Source organism: Ambystoma mexicanum, chromosome 12 (assembly GCF_040938575.1).
Source record: "Ambystoma mexicanum isolate Mex_15411 chromosome 12, UKY_AmexF1_1, whole genome shotgun sequence".
NCBI classification, from domain to species: Eukaryota; Metazoa; Chordata; class Amphibia; order Caudata; family Ambystomatidae; genus Ambystoma; species Ambystoma mexicanum.
The window spans coordinates 896941849-896959679 of NC_090936.1; the positions used below are offsets into that span (position 1 = coordinate 896941849).

Genomic DNA, 17831 nt, shown 5'->3' on the forward strand with positions numbered 1-17831 from the left:
CCTCAGCAGCAGCCGACCCTCTTCCAATCACGTGCGGCGTCCCTCAAGGCTCCTGTGTTTCACCAACCCTGTACAACATATTCACTAAACCCCTCTTCGATGATCTGGACCTTCTAGGTATCACCTACACTAACTATGCAGATGATACACAGATTCTCCTCCCGCTTTCTGGGTATCACAACAAGGACAGGGAGTTGTTGAATAGGGTGTACCTCATTATTCAGGCATGGATGGCATCACATGGCCTCTGCCTGAATGATGATAAGACTGAACTGATCATTCTGGGCACGCAGGCCAATATCAACAAACTAGGCAAGGGCTACTCCACGTTTAACATAGATGGCAATAGCATCAAGGTTTCGATTGAAGTAAAAACACTAGGCTTCTATCTCGACTCCACCATGTCTTTTGCAAAACAAGTTAACTCCTTAGCTTCCACGATAGCCTATACCTGCAAATTAATAAGAAAAGGTAAACCTTTCTTCTCTAATAACAGCTGCATGATCCTAGCGAGAGCCTTAATACTATCACTACTCGATTATTGCAATGCCCTTTACAGTGGCGCTAACAAAACTATCACCAAAAGGCTACAAATCCTACAGAACAACGCCCTTAGAGCTGCCTTAGGCATAAACAAAAGGGAACCTATCTCCTCCACTAGACACCAATACAAATGGCTCTCCACCGACAATAAAATTCACCTAAAAATGCTCTCCTTGACGCACAAAGCCCTCAACAACGCTGCCCCCATTTACCTGATGGACAAAATAAGAAGAAAAATCTCTAGCAGACCTACAAGAACTCCCAACTCCAACTGTCTGGAAATTCCAAGATTTAAACTTGCCAAAATTGGCGGCACAAGCTTCCCTGTGCTAGCCGCTAAATGGTGGAATGCCCTGCCACACAACCTTAGATCAGACCAACCTTTCCCTCACTTTAGAACAAATCTTATCAAACACTTCAATGACAACAACATGTAAGGTTTGAAAGACTTAATTTGTGTTACGTTACTTATCTGAATGTATATATGTACCATCAAAGATTTATCACTATTGTAAATTTTAATTATGCAACATTGCAATTTGCTGTAACACTGTAATTTCTATGCAACATTGTAAGCTTCGTATATTCTGTTCACTGCGCCCGGTTACCCTTGGGTCTGGCGCGCAATACAAATAAACAAACAAACAAGTGGGTCTGTTGTCCATGCAGGGGCTTCTTTTAATACTTGCCCTATTATTGACAAATGGTTGGGTTCACAAAGCTTTTTTTCAATGTGGACATTAACCCAAACTTGGCTCTTTTTGCAATAAATGTCATAATGTATATATCTTGTGGTCTGCGTGCTGATACTGAACCTTGATTTGTTTTGTGTTGTAATTTTTCAATATTTTCATTAATCATTAGGAAGCAACACAAACATCTTAGAAACCATGTTTAATTTGTTTCTTGTTTTGACATACTATATGAAGCACGTATTTGTGCGCAACAAATCTTTACTTCAAACTCTTATTTGTTTATGTATCAATTCTTTAGCATATTGCGTACTCATTCCATTTATCTCATAATCAAGATATAGTAAAGACTTTAATACAACATAAAAATAGATTAAATCAAATGTCACTTTTCGGGAGGTATTCATATTAATTATCATATTTATATATTTTAGATTGATGTAGGACACAGGCTGAATGTGCGGAGGAGAGAGCCTGTTTCGCAAGCAGAATGGGTAAACAGTATGGATGCAGAAGGAAGAATATTAAATGTCGATCATATGAAGCAAATCATTTTCAAAGGGGTAAACTATATTTTCTTAAGTATTTACCTGTAGGAAAGTGAGTGCACCATTTTCCTTAAGTGTCATACTTTAAATATTATGTGAAGTGGTTTGAAAATCTCTGTGCTCTAATCTAAAATATATAATGGTGTATAGCTTCGAGGAACTAATCCATGTATTTTCTGAAGGCTTTGCACCGACTTCACAGCACTCTTCTTGCACACCCCAAACCGTCAGTAGTGATATTGACTTAATAGCACTCAGTGTCAAAGAAGTAGAAGAAATAATACTAAGCCTCAAGCCATCCAGATGCATGGGCGATATCTGCGCTGCTCCCATCATAAAAGAAACAGCGAAGGAAATTGCTCCATTCATCACCTTGCTGATCAACGCCTCATTCAAGACCAATTAAATCCCTACTAACCTGAAGGACGCCTGGATCATGCTTCTCCTTAAGAAACCATCCCTTGATCTCAACAACCCCTCCAATTCTAGACCAATCACCACAGTACCCTTCCTCCTGAAGATCATCGACAGAGCAGCCTTCTTACAAATCCAGCATCATTTGGAAAGCAACAATCTACTAGGACTACGACAGCCCGGTTTCCGGCCTAGACATGGCACAGAAACTGCTCTGATAGATCTAGTAACCCAAATCGAGAACATTAAGTACTCAGGCAACCTTGCCCTCCTTCTCTTACTAGACCGATCAGCGGTGTTTGACCTAGTCGACCATAACATTCTCTGCAAACACCTTTCCACTGAAAGCTACTTCTCCACTGACGCCATCACTTGGATCCAATCATTTCTGAACAGAACAACCAGAGTATTTGCTCCACCGGACTTTGCACCTCCCTCGACTGTCACATGTGGGGTCCCACAAGGCTCATGTGTCTCTCCCACACTCTACAATATTTTCACCAAGCCTCTATTTGACAAACTCGACCAATTGGGCATATCCTACACTAATTACGCTGGCGACACACATATTCTCATACACATCACAGGTAATCACGACTCTGACTCACGACGACTCAAAGACATCTACCTGATCATCCAAGCCTGGATGGCACAACACAGACTATGCCTCAACGATGACAAGACCAAACATCTCCTAGTGGGAACCCATGCCAGACTCAACAAATTAGACAACACGTTCAACACCTTTAGCATCAACGGCAATGACATCAAAGTATCTAAAGACGTCAAAACATTAGGTATGTACATTGTTGCCACCCTCTCACTAGGTAAACAAATCAACCCCACAGCGTCTACCACTGCCTACACTTGTAAGCTTATTAATGCCTGCAGACCATTCTTGACGACAGAAAATTGCATCACCCTGGCCAGAGCACTGGTACTCACCAAACTGGACTATTGCAATGCGCTATATCTAGGCACCAGCCAACATAATCTTCACAAATTACAGATCTTTGAAAACAATGCACTCAGAGCAGCCACCAATTTCCCAAGCAAACTGCACATCTCAGATCTGAGATGCAAGGTCCAGTGGTTATCTATCAACCAAAGAATTAAACTCAAGACCCTCTTCCTAGTACACAAATACATACACAACCAAGCACCGAAATACTTCTCTGACAAATTCAAACTCAACATGTCAGCCAGACAAACTAGATCCTCCCACTCCAACCTCCTCAACGTACCCAGATACAAACAGGTAAAAGCCGGGGGTAGAAGCTTCCCAGTCCTCGCTGCCAAAACTTTGAACACACTACCGCCCAACATCAGGCTAGAACCCTCCATTCATAAATTCTGCAATGGGGCCAAAAACTGGCTCACTCTGAATGAAAACTAAGCCACAACAGCTAATTTCATGCTAAACACTCTCTTAGCCGATCATGTAATCTTTGTACATTCACCTATGCTTTATGCTATCTATGTAAACTATTATGTAAATCCTTTCTTTTCCTTTTGTTATGGACTGCGCTCACATCTCATGCGTGTAAGGTTGTTACTCCATGTGTGTAACTGTATATATAAATTTTGAGGGGATTGGGGCCTCCGACGTATTCCATATCTATGACATTAATCACCAAAGCTGTGATGCTTTGGAAAATCTTTCGGCGTCTCCATCCTGCGTCGATGACATTGATACGCTGTCCTCGAGGGCCTCCGTCGAGCCGACGTCACCGGATGTTATAAGTCGGACGCATGACGCCTGTAGCCTCAGTGCTGTTTTTTCCACGAACGTGTTCGCTTCAGAGATCTCAGCATGCCTCGATTCTACTGAATCCTGTTCTTTCGGTTCTTCGAACCTGTTTCTTCGTTGCTACTTGTAAGCATGATGTCTTCAGCTTCTTCCACCCCGCGGTCCGGGTTTAAGAAGTGTAGGGTGTGCGGGTCCAAGATGTTGCTAACGGATACGCACGACGCATGCCTCTGGTGCCTCGGGGAGGACCATGATACGGACGACTGTGTCGACTGCCAATCGCTCACATCGAAGGCCTTGCCGGAGCGTAAGAAGAAGCTGTTGGTCGGTAAGGTGGCCAAGTCCCGGAAGTCGCGTTCCACTGGTCTTGCATCGTCGTCATGAGTCCGGGGGTTCTCGGTATGGCACTCCAGGAAGCGCCGTCACAGGTCGCCTTCCCTGTCCTCTTCCGAGGACTCCGCCCGTCGGTGGGTTGCTTGTCCCAACAAGCATTCCACTCCTGAGGAATGGGATTCCTTCCGAAAGGAGATGTTGACGATTTTCAATCGCAGGGCACTGGTCCGTCCATGCCGTCTGAGGACGCCGGTCGTGGCCGTGCTAGAGACACCGCTCATTCGGCTTCGGGCTCGAGCAGTCGTCGCGACCACCGGGCGCCTTCGAGGTCCTGGTCGGACAAGGATGTTTGCTCTAGGCATGCCCGTTCGAGGTCCTGGTCCTCGATGCCCTCGAGACCGCGAGAACCTGTGCAGTCTTGGAGGAAGACTTCGGCGGCGCCAAGGTCGTCGACGGACTCTCTCGAGACCCCGCCTCCGAGGAAGTCGTCGATGCCATCGGCGCCCGGGCTTTTGAGAGACACGCTTGGGGCTCCGCCCTCGAGGCCTGTGTCGACGCCGTCAAAGCTGTCGGCGCCACTCTCGACGTCGACGACGATTCCATCGACGCCCTCGACGCCTTTCGAGGCGGCTTTGTCTGGGATGCCTTGTGGTATGGGGGAACCCCCCAGAAAGGCTCTGGCTAAGGCAAAAACATGTGTTTGTTCCTTTTTCAGTTCCTTCTTTCCAGACTCTGGATTATATTTCTGAGGTGAATGAGGGCTCTGAGGAAGGTGAGGTTCCTGCAGAGGTTCCTGAAGGCCTGCTTTCTGGTCATAGCCAGCTTGAGGACCTGCGCCAGTCATTGCATGACGCCAGTGGGCTCGACACCTCTCCGGAGGTGGAATTTGGTAGGCCTGAGCCTGGCACGCATGCCGACTCCTCTTATCGGTGCCTGATGTCGAGGGTCACGGATTACCTGGGGTGGTCTGCCCCCCCCTGGGGAGTTTCAGCAGGATGATCTGACTGATATCCTCGACCATGGTCCCCCAACTGACCCGGTACTGCCATTCCATATGGCCTTGCAGAGAAGGGTGGCTGCTGCTTGGACTTCTCCGGAGAGTCTCCCGGCAGTGAGCATGTCCTTGCCAAAGAAATATCGGCCAGCAAATGGCGACCCCTGCTACTTGGCCAGGCACTCTACTCCGGAGTGTTTGGTGGTGCAGGCGGCTACGGCCCCAGCGAAGCAGGCGTCGTACCCTACCATCCCTCCTGATACGGACGACAAACATTTTGACAGCTGGGCGAAGAAGGTATTTTCTTCTGGAGGTATGGCGCTTCAGGCTGCCAACTCTGTTTGTGCCTTGTCTCGTTTCACGCACACTCTGTGGAACTGTATTTCCCTAGCGGCTGATCATATTCCCGAAGGGGAGGAACGGGATGGTTTCCTTGCTATTGTGCAGTATGGCAAGGGTGCTATGTGTGAGTCCGTTCAGTCAGGTCTGGACATTGTTGATTGCTTCAGCCGGTCCATGGCGGGGAGCACCGTAATACTAAGGTTTGCGTGGTTGCGGAAGTCGGGGTTTGCTCCTGATGTGCAAGCCCGGCTCCTCAACATGCCCTTTGATGGTGACCATCTTTTTGCCAGCAAGGCTGACGAGAGCCTTGAGAGGTTGCAGACCTCCAAAGCTGCAGCGAAGTCGTTGGGCGCTGCAGTTTGCCAACCTCTGCCTTTTCGTCCTAGGGGAATGCAATGGAGGGGAGATTCCTTTCGATATTACTTATCCTTTAGTAAATGGAGAGGAGCTGCAAGTCAGAGGGTCAACCGTAGGAGTGCCAGAGGTGGAAAACAAGGTACTCGAGGTGCCAAGGGCGCGCAAGCAGTTGCCTCTTTGCCCTCAGGCACTGCCGCAGCCGCTTTGCTCAGTCATGAGGCCCATGCTTCTCCGGTTGGGGGAAGGCTGGCGCAGCATCTTGTGGAATGGCGTGCCATTACTTCAGATGTGTGGGTTCTGGAGATCATTGCCCACGGCTACTGTCTTCCTTTCCGGCAGAGGCCTCACGATAATCCATCAGGGAATCTCTCTTTGAAGACTCCGGATCCGCTCCTTGCGCATGAAATTCAATCCCTGCTGGAGAAAGGTGCCATAAAACTGGTGCCTGTAGTGGAGAGGAACAAGGGATGGTATTCCCCTTACTTTTTGATTTCGAAGAAAGATTGGGGGGATTGAGACCCATCATGGACTTGCGCGGTTTGAACAAGCTCCTCAGGAAGGACAAGTTCAAGATGGTTACTCTTTCTCAAGTCCTCCAGGCCCTTCAACTTCAGGACTGGTTGGCGTGTCTCGACCTCAAGGACGCTTATTTTCATGTTGCGAACCACCAAAGCACAAGAAGTACCTGAGGTTCGTGGTTGGCGTCTCGCACTTTCAGTTTTGGGTCCTGCCGTTAGGATTGACCTCCGCCCCGAGGGTACTCACCAAGCTCATGGTGGTGATGGCAGCGCATCTCAGGAAACGGGGGATTCAAGTCTACCCCAATCTGGACGATTGGTTGATCAGGGCGCGCTCTCCCGAGCAGGTCCTGGATCATCTGTCCGTCACCTACCACTCCCTCGACAAGCTGGGCTTCTCCCTCAACTTAAAGAAGTCCCGCTTGACACCAACACAGCGGCTCCAGTACATCGGAGCGATGTTCGACACATCCTTGGGGCAGTGTTTCCCTCCCCAGGTAAGGGCTCTTCACATTCAGCAGATGGTGCACAAGTTTCATCTTGCCCAGACGCTCCCTGCGTTCGAGCTCTTGAGGTTGCTCGGCCTCATGGCATCCTGCATTCATATGGTGCCAGAGGCCAGGTTGCGGATGAGATCTCTGCAATGGGCCCTCAAGCTTCAGTGGTCACAGTCCTCCGGCAGGTTGTCGGACCCTGTTCAGGTGCCGCTCTCGGTCGCCCAGGACCTTCTGTGGTGGGCTGTCGAAGGCAATCTGATGAGCGGGGCACCATTTTGGCTGCCCTGGGCGGAGGTGACGATCATGACGGACACATCCCTCACGGGATGGGGAGCTCATGCCAACGAGCTGACAGTCAGCGGTCGTTGGTCTCCGTCGGAGTCCAGACTCCATATCAATCTGTTGGAGCTGAGGGCCATCAGGCTTGCCCTGGAGGCTTTTCTGCCAACTGTGCGAGGGAAGAATATCCTGATTCTGACGGACAACACAGTGGCCATGCACTACCTCAACAAAAAGGGGGGGGCAGGGTCACTTCCTCTGTGCAGGGAGACGATGCAGCTCTGGTTCTGGGCCATCCAGCAGGAAATTTCGGTCTTGGCAGTTCATCTGGCTGGAGACGAAAACTAGACAGCGGACGCTCTGAGCAGGCAGAGCGCAATCTCTCACGAGTGGGAGTTGGCTCAGGAGATTCTCCTGGAGATCTTCGCCCTTTGGGGGATCCCTCAAGTGGATCTCTTTGCCTCCAGTGTGAACCGGAAGTGCGAAAGATTCTGCTCGCAGGAATTTCCTCCAAGATGAACCTTAGGAGATGCGTTCGTAGTGGATTGGTCCTTCCCACTGCTGTACGCGTTTCTTCCAGTCCCCGTCATACCTCAAGTGCTTTGGAGGCTACGGAGGTTTGGTTCCCGGATGATCTTCATTGCTCCGGCATGGGCCCGGAGGACGTGGTAGCCTGACCGTCTCGACTTGTCTATCTGCCCTCCACGTCATCTTCCCTACCGAGATGATCTGCTCTCACGGGAAGGGGGTCAGGTTCTCCATCCAGTGGTCAGATCCCTCAACCTTCACGATTGGCTTCTGAAAGGTTGAGGTATAAGGATTGGGACCTCCCTGAAGACGTGATGGAGGTGTTGCTTTCGGCCAGAAGGCCGGCAACAAAGTCCCTGTACCGTTGCCGTTGGAGAAAGTTCTGCGACTGGTGCAGGGTTAAGAATGTGGATCCTTTTTCATATGACATTCCTGTGGTTCTGTCTTTTTTGCTTTCTTTAGCCCACGGGGGCTTGTAAGTGGGTACCGTTAAAGGTTACCTGGCGGCGCTGTCCATATTTAAGCGCTCGTCTGAGGAGTGTTCTTATTTTGAAATTCCTTTAATTTCTCAGTTTCTGAAATGGCTCACTAATGTGTTCCCTCCATCACCTTACCAGGTGCCCGGTTGGGATTTGAACCTTGTTCTGAAATTCCTTATAAGTGCTCCGTTTGAGCCTTTGCATTCTTGTCCTTTGAGACTGTTAACCATGAAAACTGTATTTTTAGTTGCGGTCACTTCCGCTCGCAGAGTGAGCTACAGGCACTTTCAGTTAAGCCACCCTTCACTGTGTTTCATAAGGACAGGGTTGTCCTTCGAGTTCTTCCTTATTTTCTTCCGAAGGTGGTGTCGGAATTTCATTTAAGCCAGAAGGTTATTCTTCCGGCATTTTATCCTCCTACGCAACCTGGTAAGGAAGAGGAGAGGCTCCATAGGCTGGATCCTAGGAGAGCTTCGAGTTTCTACATTTCACGCATGTCCCGGGTCAGAGTGGACGATCAGCTCTTTATTGGTTACGCTGGAAGGCGTTTGGGACAAGCTGTGACTAAGCAGACTTTGTCTAGATGGATTATCTTGGCAATTTCTGAATGTTACCGTCTGGCGGATAAGGGCCCTCCGGTGGGTTTACGGGCCCATTCTACTAGGGGTATGGCTGCCTCTACCGCCCTGCAGAGGGGTGTTCCTATTCGTAACATCTGTGATGCAGCCACATGGGCTTAGGTCCATACTTTTGTACGTCACTACACCCTAGATTCTATCCATGGGCAGGATCTGGCCTTTGGCAAGGCGGTCCTTTACTCTGCAATTTGATTGGGCATTCTAAATTTGTATATTCTACATTCTTTTCCCTCCTCCTGACATTGGTACTGCTTTGGGAGTCTGTCATAGATATGGAGTACGTCGGAGGACCCAATCCCCTCGAAGAACAAGTTACTCTCTTACCTGGTAACTTTCTTTCGATGAGATGGTCCGATGACATATTCCATATCGCTCCCTCCCTGCCTACCCCGCTACAGAATTTCTTATGCAATTGCAGCTTACGTTTCCTCAAGGCTTTCTGTGGTCATACTGGCAGAAGATTGGTGCCACATTCTGGGGAAAAAACTACAACTGAGGCTACGGCGTTGTGCGTCCTACTTATAACATCCGGTGACGTTGGCTCGACGGAGGCCCTCGAGGACAGCGTATCGACATCATAGACGCAGACACCGAAAGATTTTCCGAAGCAGCACAGCCGTGGTGATTAATGTCATAGATATGGAATACGTCATCGGACCATCCCATCGAAAGAACGTTACCAGTAAGAGAGTAACTTGTTCATCTTTTCTGTACCTAAGAAATGTGCCCAGTTGCCTCAGGGCTCGGTGCGTTATATAAATACAATACAATACAATGCAATATGTATGAGGCCTAAATGTTCTAAGTCACGTGACCCCGCCCTAGACACACCTCATGACGCGATGCGTGCAGAGGACGCCAGCATTTCCAGGGCAACCTCCAATGCTCCAGCAGTCAGGATCTGCCCGTTACAAAAAACCTGATGCTGATCACATGAAGGACGCTGTAAGGATCGCATCAGAGAGCCATGGTGAACATTAATGTAACGTAGGTTGTTGCCTTTATTCCTTGCCGCGCTATTTGATGTCTTTACACCGTGAATTACACAGTGATTCTTGACAGCTAGCACTGTAACGCACAGATTTGCCTGGTTGAGAAAGTCTGGTTTTGCACCAGATGTACAGTCCAGACTTGTTTAAATGCCCTTTGACGGCACTCATTTATTTTGCAGCAAGGCTGACGAGAGCCTAGAGAAGCTGCAGACCTCCAAAGCTGCAGCCAAATCCCTTGGCGCAGCAATCGGACAGCCACCTACTCGCCCCACTGGTACAGCTTGGAGGGGCAGGTCCTTTTGCTATTACTCCTCAGTTGGAAGAGGGAGAAGACTGTCGAAACAAAGAGGCCAGAAAAGATTCCCCCGTGGTGGACGGGGAAGAGGTGCTAAGAACGCTCCAGGTAAGGGGCTGCTTTACCCTCCGCCACTGCATCAGCTGCCTCAAAACCTCTCTGAGACCTAACTCCACAAGACCCCGGTGGGAGGCAGACTCTCACAGCATCTTAAAGAATGACAGGATATTAATTCAGATGCATGGGCACTGGAAACAGTAGCCCAGGGTTACTGCCTTCACTTTCTAACAAGGCCTCAGGATCATCCACCGGGGTACAACTCTTTGAGAGTTCAAGATCGGCTCCTTATTCAGGAAATGTTCACCCTGCTAAAGAAAGGTGCTATAGAGCCAGTGCCTGTTGCGGAGAGGAACAACGGTTGGTACTCCGCTTACTTCCTTATCCCCAAGAAGGGCGGAGGATCGAGACCCATCTTGGACTTAAGAGACTTGAACAAGTTCCTCAGGCCGGACAAGTTCAAGATGGTCACACTTTCTCAGATCCTTCAGGCCCTCCAGCTTCAGGACTGGATGGTATCATTGGACGTTCAGGATGCTTACTTTTATCTGCCAATCCATCTCAAGCACAGAAAGCACCTGAGGTTCGCCCTTGGTTGTTCTCATGATCAATTACGAGTTCTGCCTTTTCAGCTGACCTCCGACTGAAGGGTTTCACCAAGTTGATGACGGTAGTGGTAGCGAGTCTCAGGAGAGGGGGGTTCACGTCTACCCCTACCTAGACGATTGGCTGATCAGAGCTTGCTCTCCCGAGCAGGCCCTGCAACATCTCAGCATAACCTGCCACTCCCTCTACAGACTTGGCTTCTCTCTCAACTTCAAGAAGTCGCACATGATACCATCCCAAAGGCTCCAATTCATCAGGGCTATCCTGGACGCATCTTTGCGGAACGCCTCGCCACCTGAGGTGAGGGCTCAAGACATTCTGCAGACGGTCAACAAATTCCAAAATGTCCAGAGTCTTCCGGTCTTCAATTTTCTGAGGTTGCTCAGCTTCATTGCATCCTGCATTTCCCTGGTGTCAGAGGCTTGTCTGAGAATGAGATCCCTCCAATGGGCTCTTAGGACGTAATGGTCACAATTCTCAGGCAAAATGTCAGACCTCCTACAGCTTCCAAGCAGATAAGCACAAGATCCTCTGTGGTGGACCTTCCAAGAAAATGTTTTGAAGGGAGAGCCTTTTTGGCAACCATGGCCTAAGATAATTGTATTGATGGATGGCTCACTCACGGGGTAAGGAGCCCACACCAACAATCTGACACTCAGCAGTTGTTGGTCTCCATCAGAGTGCAAACTAAACATCAATCTTTTGGAGCTGAGGGTGATCAGACTAGCACGGAAGGCCTTTCTGCCCTCTGTACGGGGAAAGAATGTCCAGATAATGAAGGACAACACAGTGGCCATGTACTACCTCAACAAGGGAGAAGGCGTAGGATCATTACAACTGTACACAGAAGCAATGCAGCTCTGGTACTGGTCAATTCAAGAAGGAATCTCTCTATCAGCAGTTCACCTAGCCGGAGAGGAGAGCACAGTCTCCCACGAGTGGGAACTAGCTCAGGAAGTCCTTCAATAGATCTTCACCCTTTGGGGATCCACTCAAGTGGATCTGCTTACAACCATTGTCAACCGGCAGTGTGAACTGTTCTGCTCCAGGGTATTACCTCCAAGAGGAGCTCTAGGAGACGCATTCAAAGTGGACTGGGAGTTTCCACTCCTGTATTTATTTTATTTATTTATTTGCATTTTTAAAGCGCTCACACAGCCTGGGGGCATCAAGGCGCTGTTACAGGAATATGTATTAGTTGTGTATTTATAACGCGCTTAATACCCAGAGGTTTCTAAGCGCGGACCCTGGGATCAAACCAGTGTTGCTTCGTGTTGTCTTGTTTCCAAGGCGAGCATGTTCCCGCTGAGCTATCCTCCTATGCGTTTCCTCCAGTCCCAGTCATTCCTCACGTGATCAGGAGGTTCAGAAAGTTCGGGAAATCCATGATCCTAATTTCCCTGGATTGGGCCAGGAGGACCTGTTACCCGGACCTTCTGGTCATGCCCATCTGCCCTCCAATACGTCTTCCACAAAGAAAGGACCTTCTCTCACAAGAGGAGGGTCGGGTTCTCCATCCAGAGGTCAAGACACTCAGCCTTCACTCATGGTTTCTGAGAGGGTGCGGTACAAGGATTGGGACCTCCTGGATGACGTATTGGAGATTTTGCTTTTGGCCACAAGGCCAGCAACAAAATCCTTATTCCGCTGCCGTTAGAACAAGTTCTGCAGCTGGTGTAGGGAAAATTATGTGGACCTTTTTCAATGCAATACACCTACAGTGTTATCTTTTCTGCTGCATTTGGCAAATATGGGGCTCCAGATTGGAACAGTCAAGGGTTATCTGTTACGACTCGCTCCCGTTCCCACCACTTGGGGGCATGAATTGGGGTTTATTCCCTACTGGACTTTTCCTCTGAATCTTATGCTACAGTGCTCGGATGAATTGGGAGCGCTAAATCCCTATTTTCCAAGCTACTTCCCTTCTGGATCCATTCCAGGTTTTTGGCAGCCAGCATGCTTCTTTAATCAAATGACTATGCTTCCCAGAATGCCTGGCCCACTGCTTCCTCACCTCCACCCTTGCAGGACAAGGTTGGGTGGAGGATAGGCAACACCTGTGGCTGCAGGTGCAGCAGTCAGCACACCTGAGGCGTGTGCTCGTTAAGCAGCTTTAAAAGCCTCAGTTTGCTTCAGTCCAGCGCTGGTCATTGATGCAGTGTCCCTGTTTGTGACTGGTCCCTTGTTCCTGGTGCTCAGCTTTTTGCCTAGTTCCAAGTTTCTATTTTCTTGTTCCTTATCCCTGGATTTCGAATTTATTGTGCTTAATTGATTTCTGCTTCCTAGATTCCCTTTCTGTCATCCTCTCTAGAGGGCGCTGCGCGTCGACGTCCGCCGAGTCGATGTCCCTCGACAGCCGCCGTATCGACGTTGACATCATCCTGCCTATAAAGGCTGCGCGCAGCGTCCGTTGCTCAGTTCCATTTTTCCGTGCTTACTCAGTGCCTCGGAATATCGTTGCTCAGTTTCGTAGAGAATTATTCCAATTTCCTCGAGATATTCGGTCCATACTCGATGGCTTCCTCGTCTGAACCGACGACCCCTCGGTCCGGCTTTAAAAAATGCTGAGATTGTGGAAAAAAGATGTCGCTGACTGACCCTCACAGGGTCTGTCTGTGGTGTTTGGGAGCTGAACACCATTGTTCGAGTGCGAGGACTGTATGTCCATGACAGCTAAGGCCCTGAAGGAGCGTAGGGGGAAGCTGGAAAAAGGTAAGACTTCTAAAGCTTCTTCTTCCTCTACGAAGTCGAGACATTCGTCTCCTCGTCACCATTCGCGCTCCAGGTCTCGAAGCGGGTCCCATCACTTCTCGAGATCGAAGCACTCGAAAAGGAGACGCCGAAGATCCCCTTCTTCGTCCTCCTCTTCCTCTGTTTCACCTAAGAGAAACCCTTGCCCCACGAAACATAGTTCCCGGGCTGAATGGGAGGAATTCCGAAAAAATATGATGAGCGTCTTCGAGAAAGCGGCCTCGACCCCCTCGAAGACTGCTGAGAGCGATGCTCTGGTCGAAAGACCCGAAGGTCCAAAACGCCGCGAGTCGCAGTACCCGGCGAAGGAAGCTTCTCGAGCGCGTCACGAACCCTCGAGTAAAGCAAAGACCTCGAATCCTTCTTCGAAGGTTCCGTCGACGCCGTCGACGAAGGTTCCGTCGACGCCGAGGTTGGTGTCTTCGACGCCGTTGTCGAAGGGACCTTCGACACACGGGTCTGTCGACTCGACGCCATCCTCAACACCGGCGTCGACGCCAAGGAAAGTCACGGTTGCAGCGCACTCGGTGGCTATTCCCAGGTCTTCGATGACGATGTTGTCGAGATTGTCGACATCCTCAAGCAGAATTCCAATTCTATCGAGGACCTCGAGGCCTCCACCTTTGTTTTCGACGCCACGTTCTAAGCCTTCGGCGTCGATATCGACGTTTTCGAGGCCGATTACAACAAGTTTGTCACCCTCTGCCTTGGAGATGGGTTTCACACCTTTTGTGAGTTCAGACCAATTGAGAACAATGTCCTCAATTATGGAAGAGGGAGAACTATCTGACCAAGAAGAGACATTCGAGTTGCAGGGATCTGCAACCCCAGTTCAAGAGGAGTTATCCTCAGAGGAACGCCGATTAAAGGAACTCCATGATTCCTTACATGAGGCAAGTGGTTTAGACACTTCCCCAGAGGTGGAGTTCGCTAGGCCAGACCCGGGGGAACATGCTGAAACCCCTTATAGAGCCTTAATGGCCAGGATCACAGAATTTATGGGGTGGTCAACACCTTCACAGACTTTCCAACAGGATGACCTCACGGATATTCTTGATAAAGGTCCACAGGAGGATCCTGTAGTACCTTATCATAAAGCTCTTCAAAGAAAAATCATGACGAACTGGGAAACCCCAGATGTCGTCCCGGCAGTAAATAAAAAAACTGTCTACTAATTACAGGGTATCTTCTGCAGACCCAGAGTTTTTGTCCAAACACCCATCCCCAGAAAGTCTGGTGGTACAGGCAGCATCTTCTACTGACATCAAGACTGCTTACCCTACCGTCCCACAGGACAGGGACGATAAAAAATACGATGCTATGGCTAAGAAAGTCTTTTCGGCATGTAGCATGGCGTTAAAATCTATTAATGCTTCTACAGCGGCTGACTGCATCCCGGAGGGAGAAGAAAGGGAGGCGTTCCTAAATATCATAAAGGACGGTAAAGACGCTATGTGCGAATCCCTCCAGACAGGCATTGATTCGGCTGACAGTATCAGCAGAGCAATGGCGGCAAGTACAACAACCAGGAGATTTGCTTGGTTGCGAAAGTCTGGTTTTGCCCCAGATGTGCAAGCCAGGCTCTTGAACATGCCATTTGATGGCTCTTCTTTGTTTGGGAAAAAGGCGGATGACAGTTTAGAAAAACTGCAAACATCAAAGGCAGCAGCAAAATCCCTAGGTGCTGCAATCCGTCAGACACCTTTTCGTCCCACAGGAACCTCTGCGAGAGGCAAGTCCTTTCGCTTCTACTCCGCATTCGGAAGAGGTAGAGGACGACCGGCTCAAAGGGGACAAAGAAGAACTACCCGAGGTGGACGGGGTAGATATTCAAAAGCCGCAGCAACAGCAGGTGCCTCTTTACCATCGGCATCTGCATCAGCCGCCCCAAAACCACTCTGAGGATTTCCCTCACAAGACACCTGTAGGAGGCAGGTTAACTCAACATCTGGCGGAGTGGCAGGCTATCACGTCAGATGCTTGGGCATTGGAGACAGTTGCACAAGGTTACTGCCTGCCTCTCCTACGCATACCTCAGAGTCATCCACCGGGGATCAGCTCTCAAAAAGCTCCAGATCCGCTCCTCTTGCAGGAAATTTTAGACCTGCTAGAGAAAGGTGCCATAGAACCGGTACCTGTAGCGGAGAGGAACAAGGGCTGGTACTCCCCTTACTTTCTCATTCCAAAGAAAGACGGAGGACTGAGACCCATCTTGGACTTGCGAGAATTGAACAAATTCCTCAGAAAAGACAAATTCAAGATGGTAACTCTTTCTCAGATCCTTCAGGCCCTTCAGTTCCAGGACTGGTTGGTATCTCTGGACCTTCAGGACGCTTATTTCCATGTGCCAATCCATCTCAAACACAGGAAATACCTGAGGTTCGCAATTGGCAACTCTCATTATCAATTTCGAGTGCTGCCATTTGGGCTGACCTCCGCCCCAAGGGTCTTCACCAAGTTAATGTCGGTAGTGGCTGCAAGTCTAAGGAGGGAAGGGATTCATGTCTACCCCTACCTGGACGATTGGTTGATCAGAGCTGTATCTTCGGAACAAGCTCAGATCCAGCTAGATCATGTTTGCCACTCCCTTCACAGACTGGGCTTCTCCCTCAATTTAAAGAAGTCACAAATGATACAATCGCAGAGACTCCAGTTCATCGGAGCGATCCTGGACACTTCCCTGGGAAAAGCCTCGCCACCAGAGGTGAGGGCTCAAGATATTCTACAGATGGTCACCAAGTTTCAAAATGCTCAACGTCTCCCAGCCTTCGACTTTTTGAGGTTGCTAGGCCTCATGGCATCCTGCATTTTCCTAGTGCCAGAGGCTCGCCTAAGAATGAGATTCCTCCAGTGGGCACTGAGAACTCAGTGGTCACAATTCTCAGGGAGAATGACAGATCTTCTTCAGGTTCCCGACAGGGTGGCTCGAGACTTTCAGTGGTGGGCCTGTCAGGAAAACATTCTGAAAGGAGAGCAGTTTTGGCAACCCTGGCCAGAGATAACAGTAGTCACGGATGCCTCACTCACGGGGTGGGGAGCCCACGCCAACGACTTGACCATCAGCGGTCGTTGGTCTCCATCGGAGTCCAGACTACATATCAACCTGTTAGAGCTGAGGGCCATCAGACTTGCGCTGAAGGCTTTTCTGCCATCTGTACAAGGAAAGAATGTCCTGATAATGACGGACAACACAGTGGCCATGCATTAGCTCAACAAAAGAGGAGGCGTAGGATCACTACCTCTGTGCAGAGAGGCGATGCAGCTCTGGTTTTGGGCAATCCAAGAAGGAATCTCTCTATCAGCAGTTCACCTAGCCGGAGAGAAGAACTTGACAGCGGACGCTCTGAGCAGGCAGAGCACAGTCTCCCACGAGTGGGAACTAGCTCAGGAAGTCCTTCAAGAGATCTTCGCCCTTTGGGGAACCCCTCAGGAGGATCTGTTCGCCACCAGTATCAACAGGAAGTGCGATCTGTTCTGTTCAAGGGAATTTCCCCCGAGAGGAGCTCTGGGAGACGCGTTCATAGTGGACTGGGAGTTTCCGCTCCTGTACGCGTTTCCACCGGTCCCTGTCATTCCTCAAATGATCAGGAGGTTGAGAAGATTCCGGAAAACCATGATCCTAATTGCCCCGGATTGGGCCAGGAGAACGTGGTACCCGGACCTTCTAGACTTGTCCATCTGCCCTCCAATTCGACTTCCACTCAAAGAGAATCTGCTCTCACAGAAGGGAGGTCAGGTTCTCCATCCAGACATCAAAACCCTCAACCTTCACGCTTGGCTTCTGAAAGGCTGAGGTACAAGGATTGGGACCTCCCTGATGACGTTATGGAGGTGTTGCTTTCGGCAAGAAGGCCAGCAACAAAATCTTTATACCGCTGCCGTTGGAACAGATTTTGCAGCTGGTGTAGGGAAAAGAATATTGATTCCTTTTCATGTGGTACACCAATGGTTTTGTCCTTCCTACTTTATTTAGCGAATTCAGGCCTTCAAGTTGGCACCATCAAGGGCTATCTCGCAGCGCTATCCATCTTTAAGCGCACTGCAGAAGAACCTTCCTATTTCAAGTTACCCTTGGTAATACAGTTTCTAAAGGGGTTAACTAACGTTTATCCCCCAAGACCATTCCAGGTTCCCCTATGGGATTTAAATTTAGTCCTAACTTTCCTGATGGGCACACCTTTCGAACCACTCCACTCTTGTTCGTTAAGATTTCTTACC

At 49.4% G+C, this 17831-nt stretch overlaps 1 protein-coding gene across 3 annotated transcripts in view; it reads left to right on the top strand.

Moving 5' to 3' along the window:
- TBC1D15 (TBC1 domain family member 15) overlaps positions 1-17831 on the top strand; it is a 1818951-nt gene that overhangs the window by 1148182 nt on the left and 652938 nt on the right. For all 3 annotated transcript variants that reach the window (XM_069629387.1, XM_069629388.1, XM_069629389.1), the window contains one exon: positions 1670-1798. In XM_069629387.1, coding sequence (XP_069485488.1) covers positions 1670-1798 — 129 coding nt within the window. The remainder of the gene's footprint in view (positions 1-1669; positions 1799-17831) is intronic.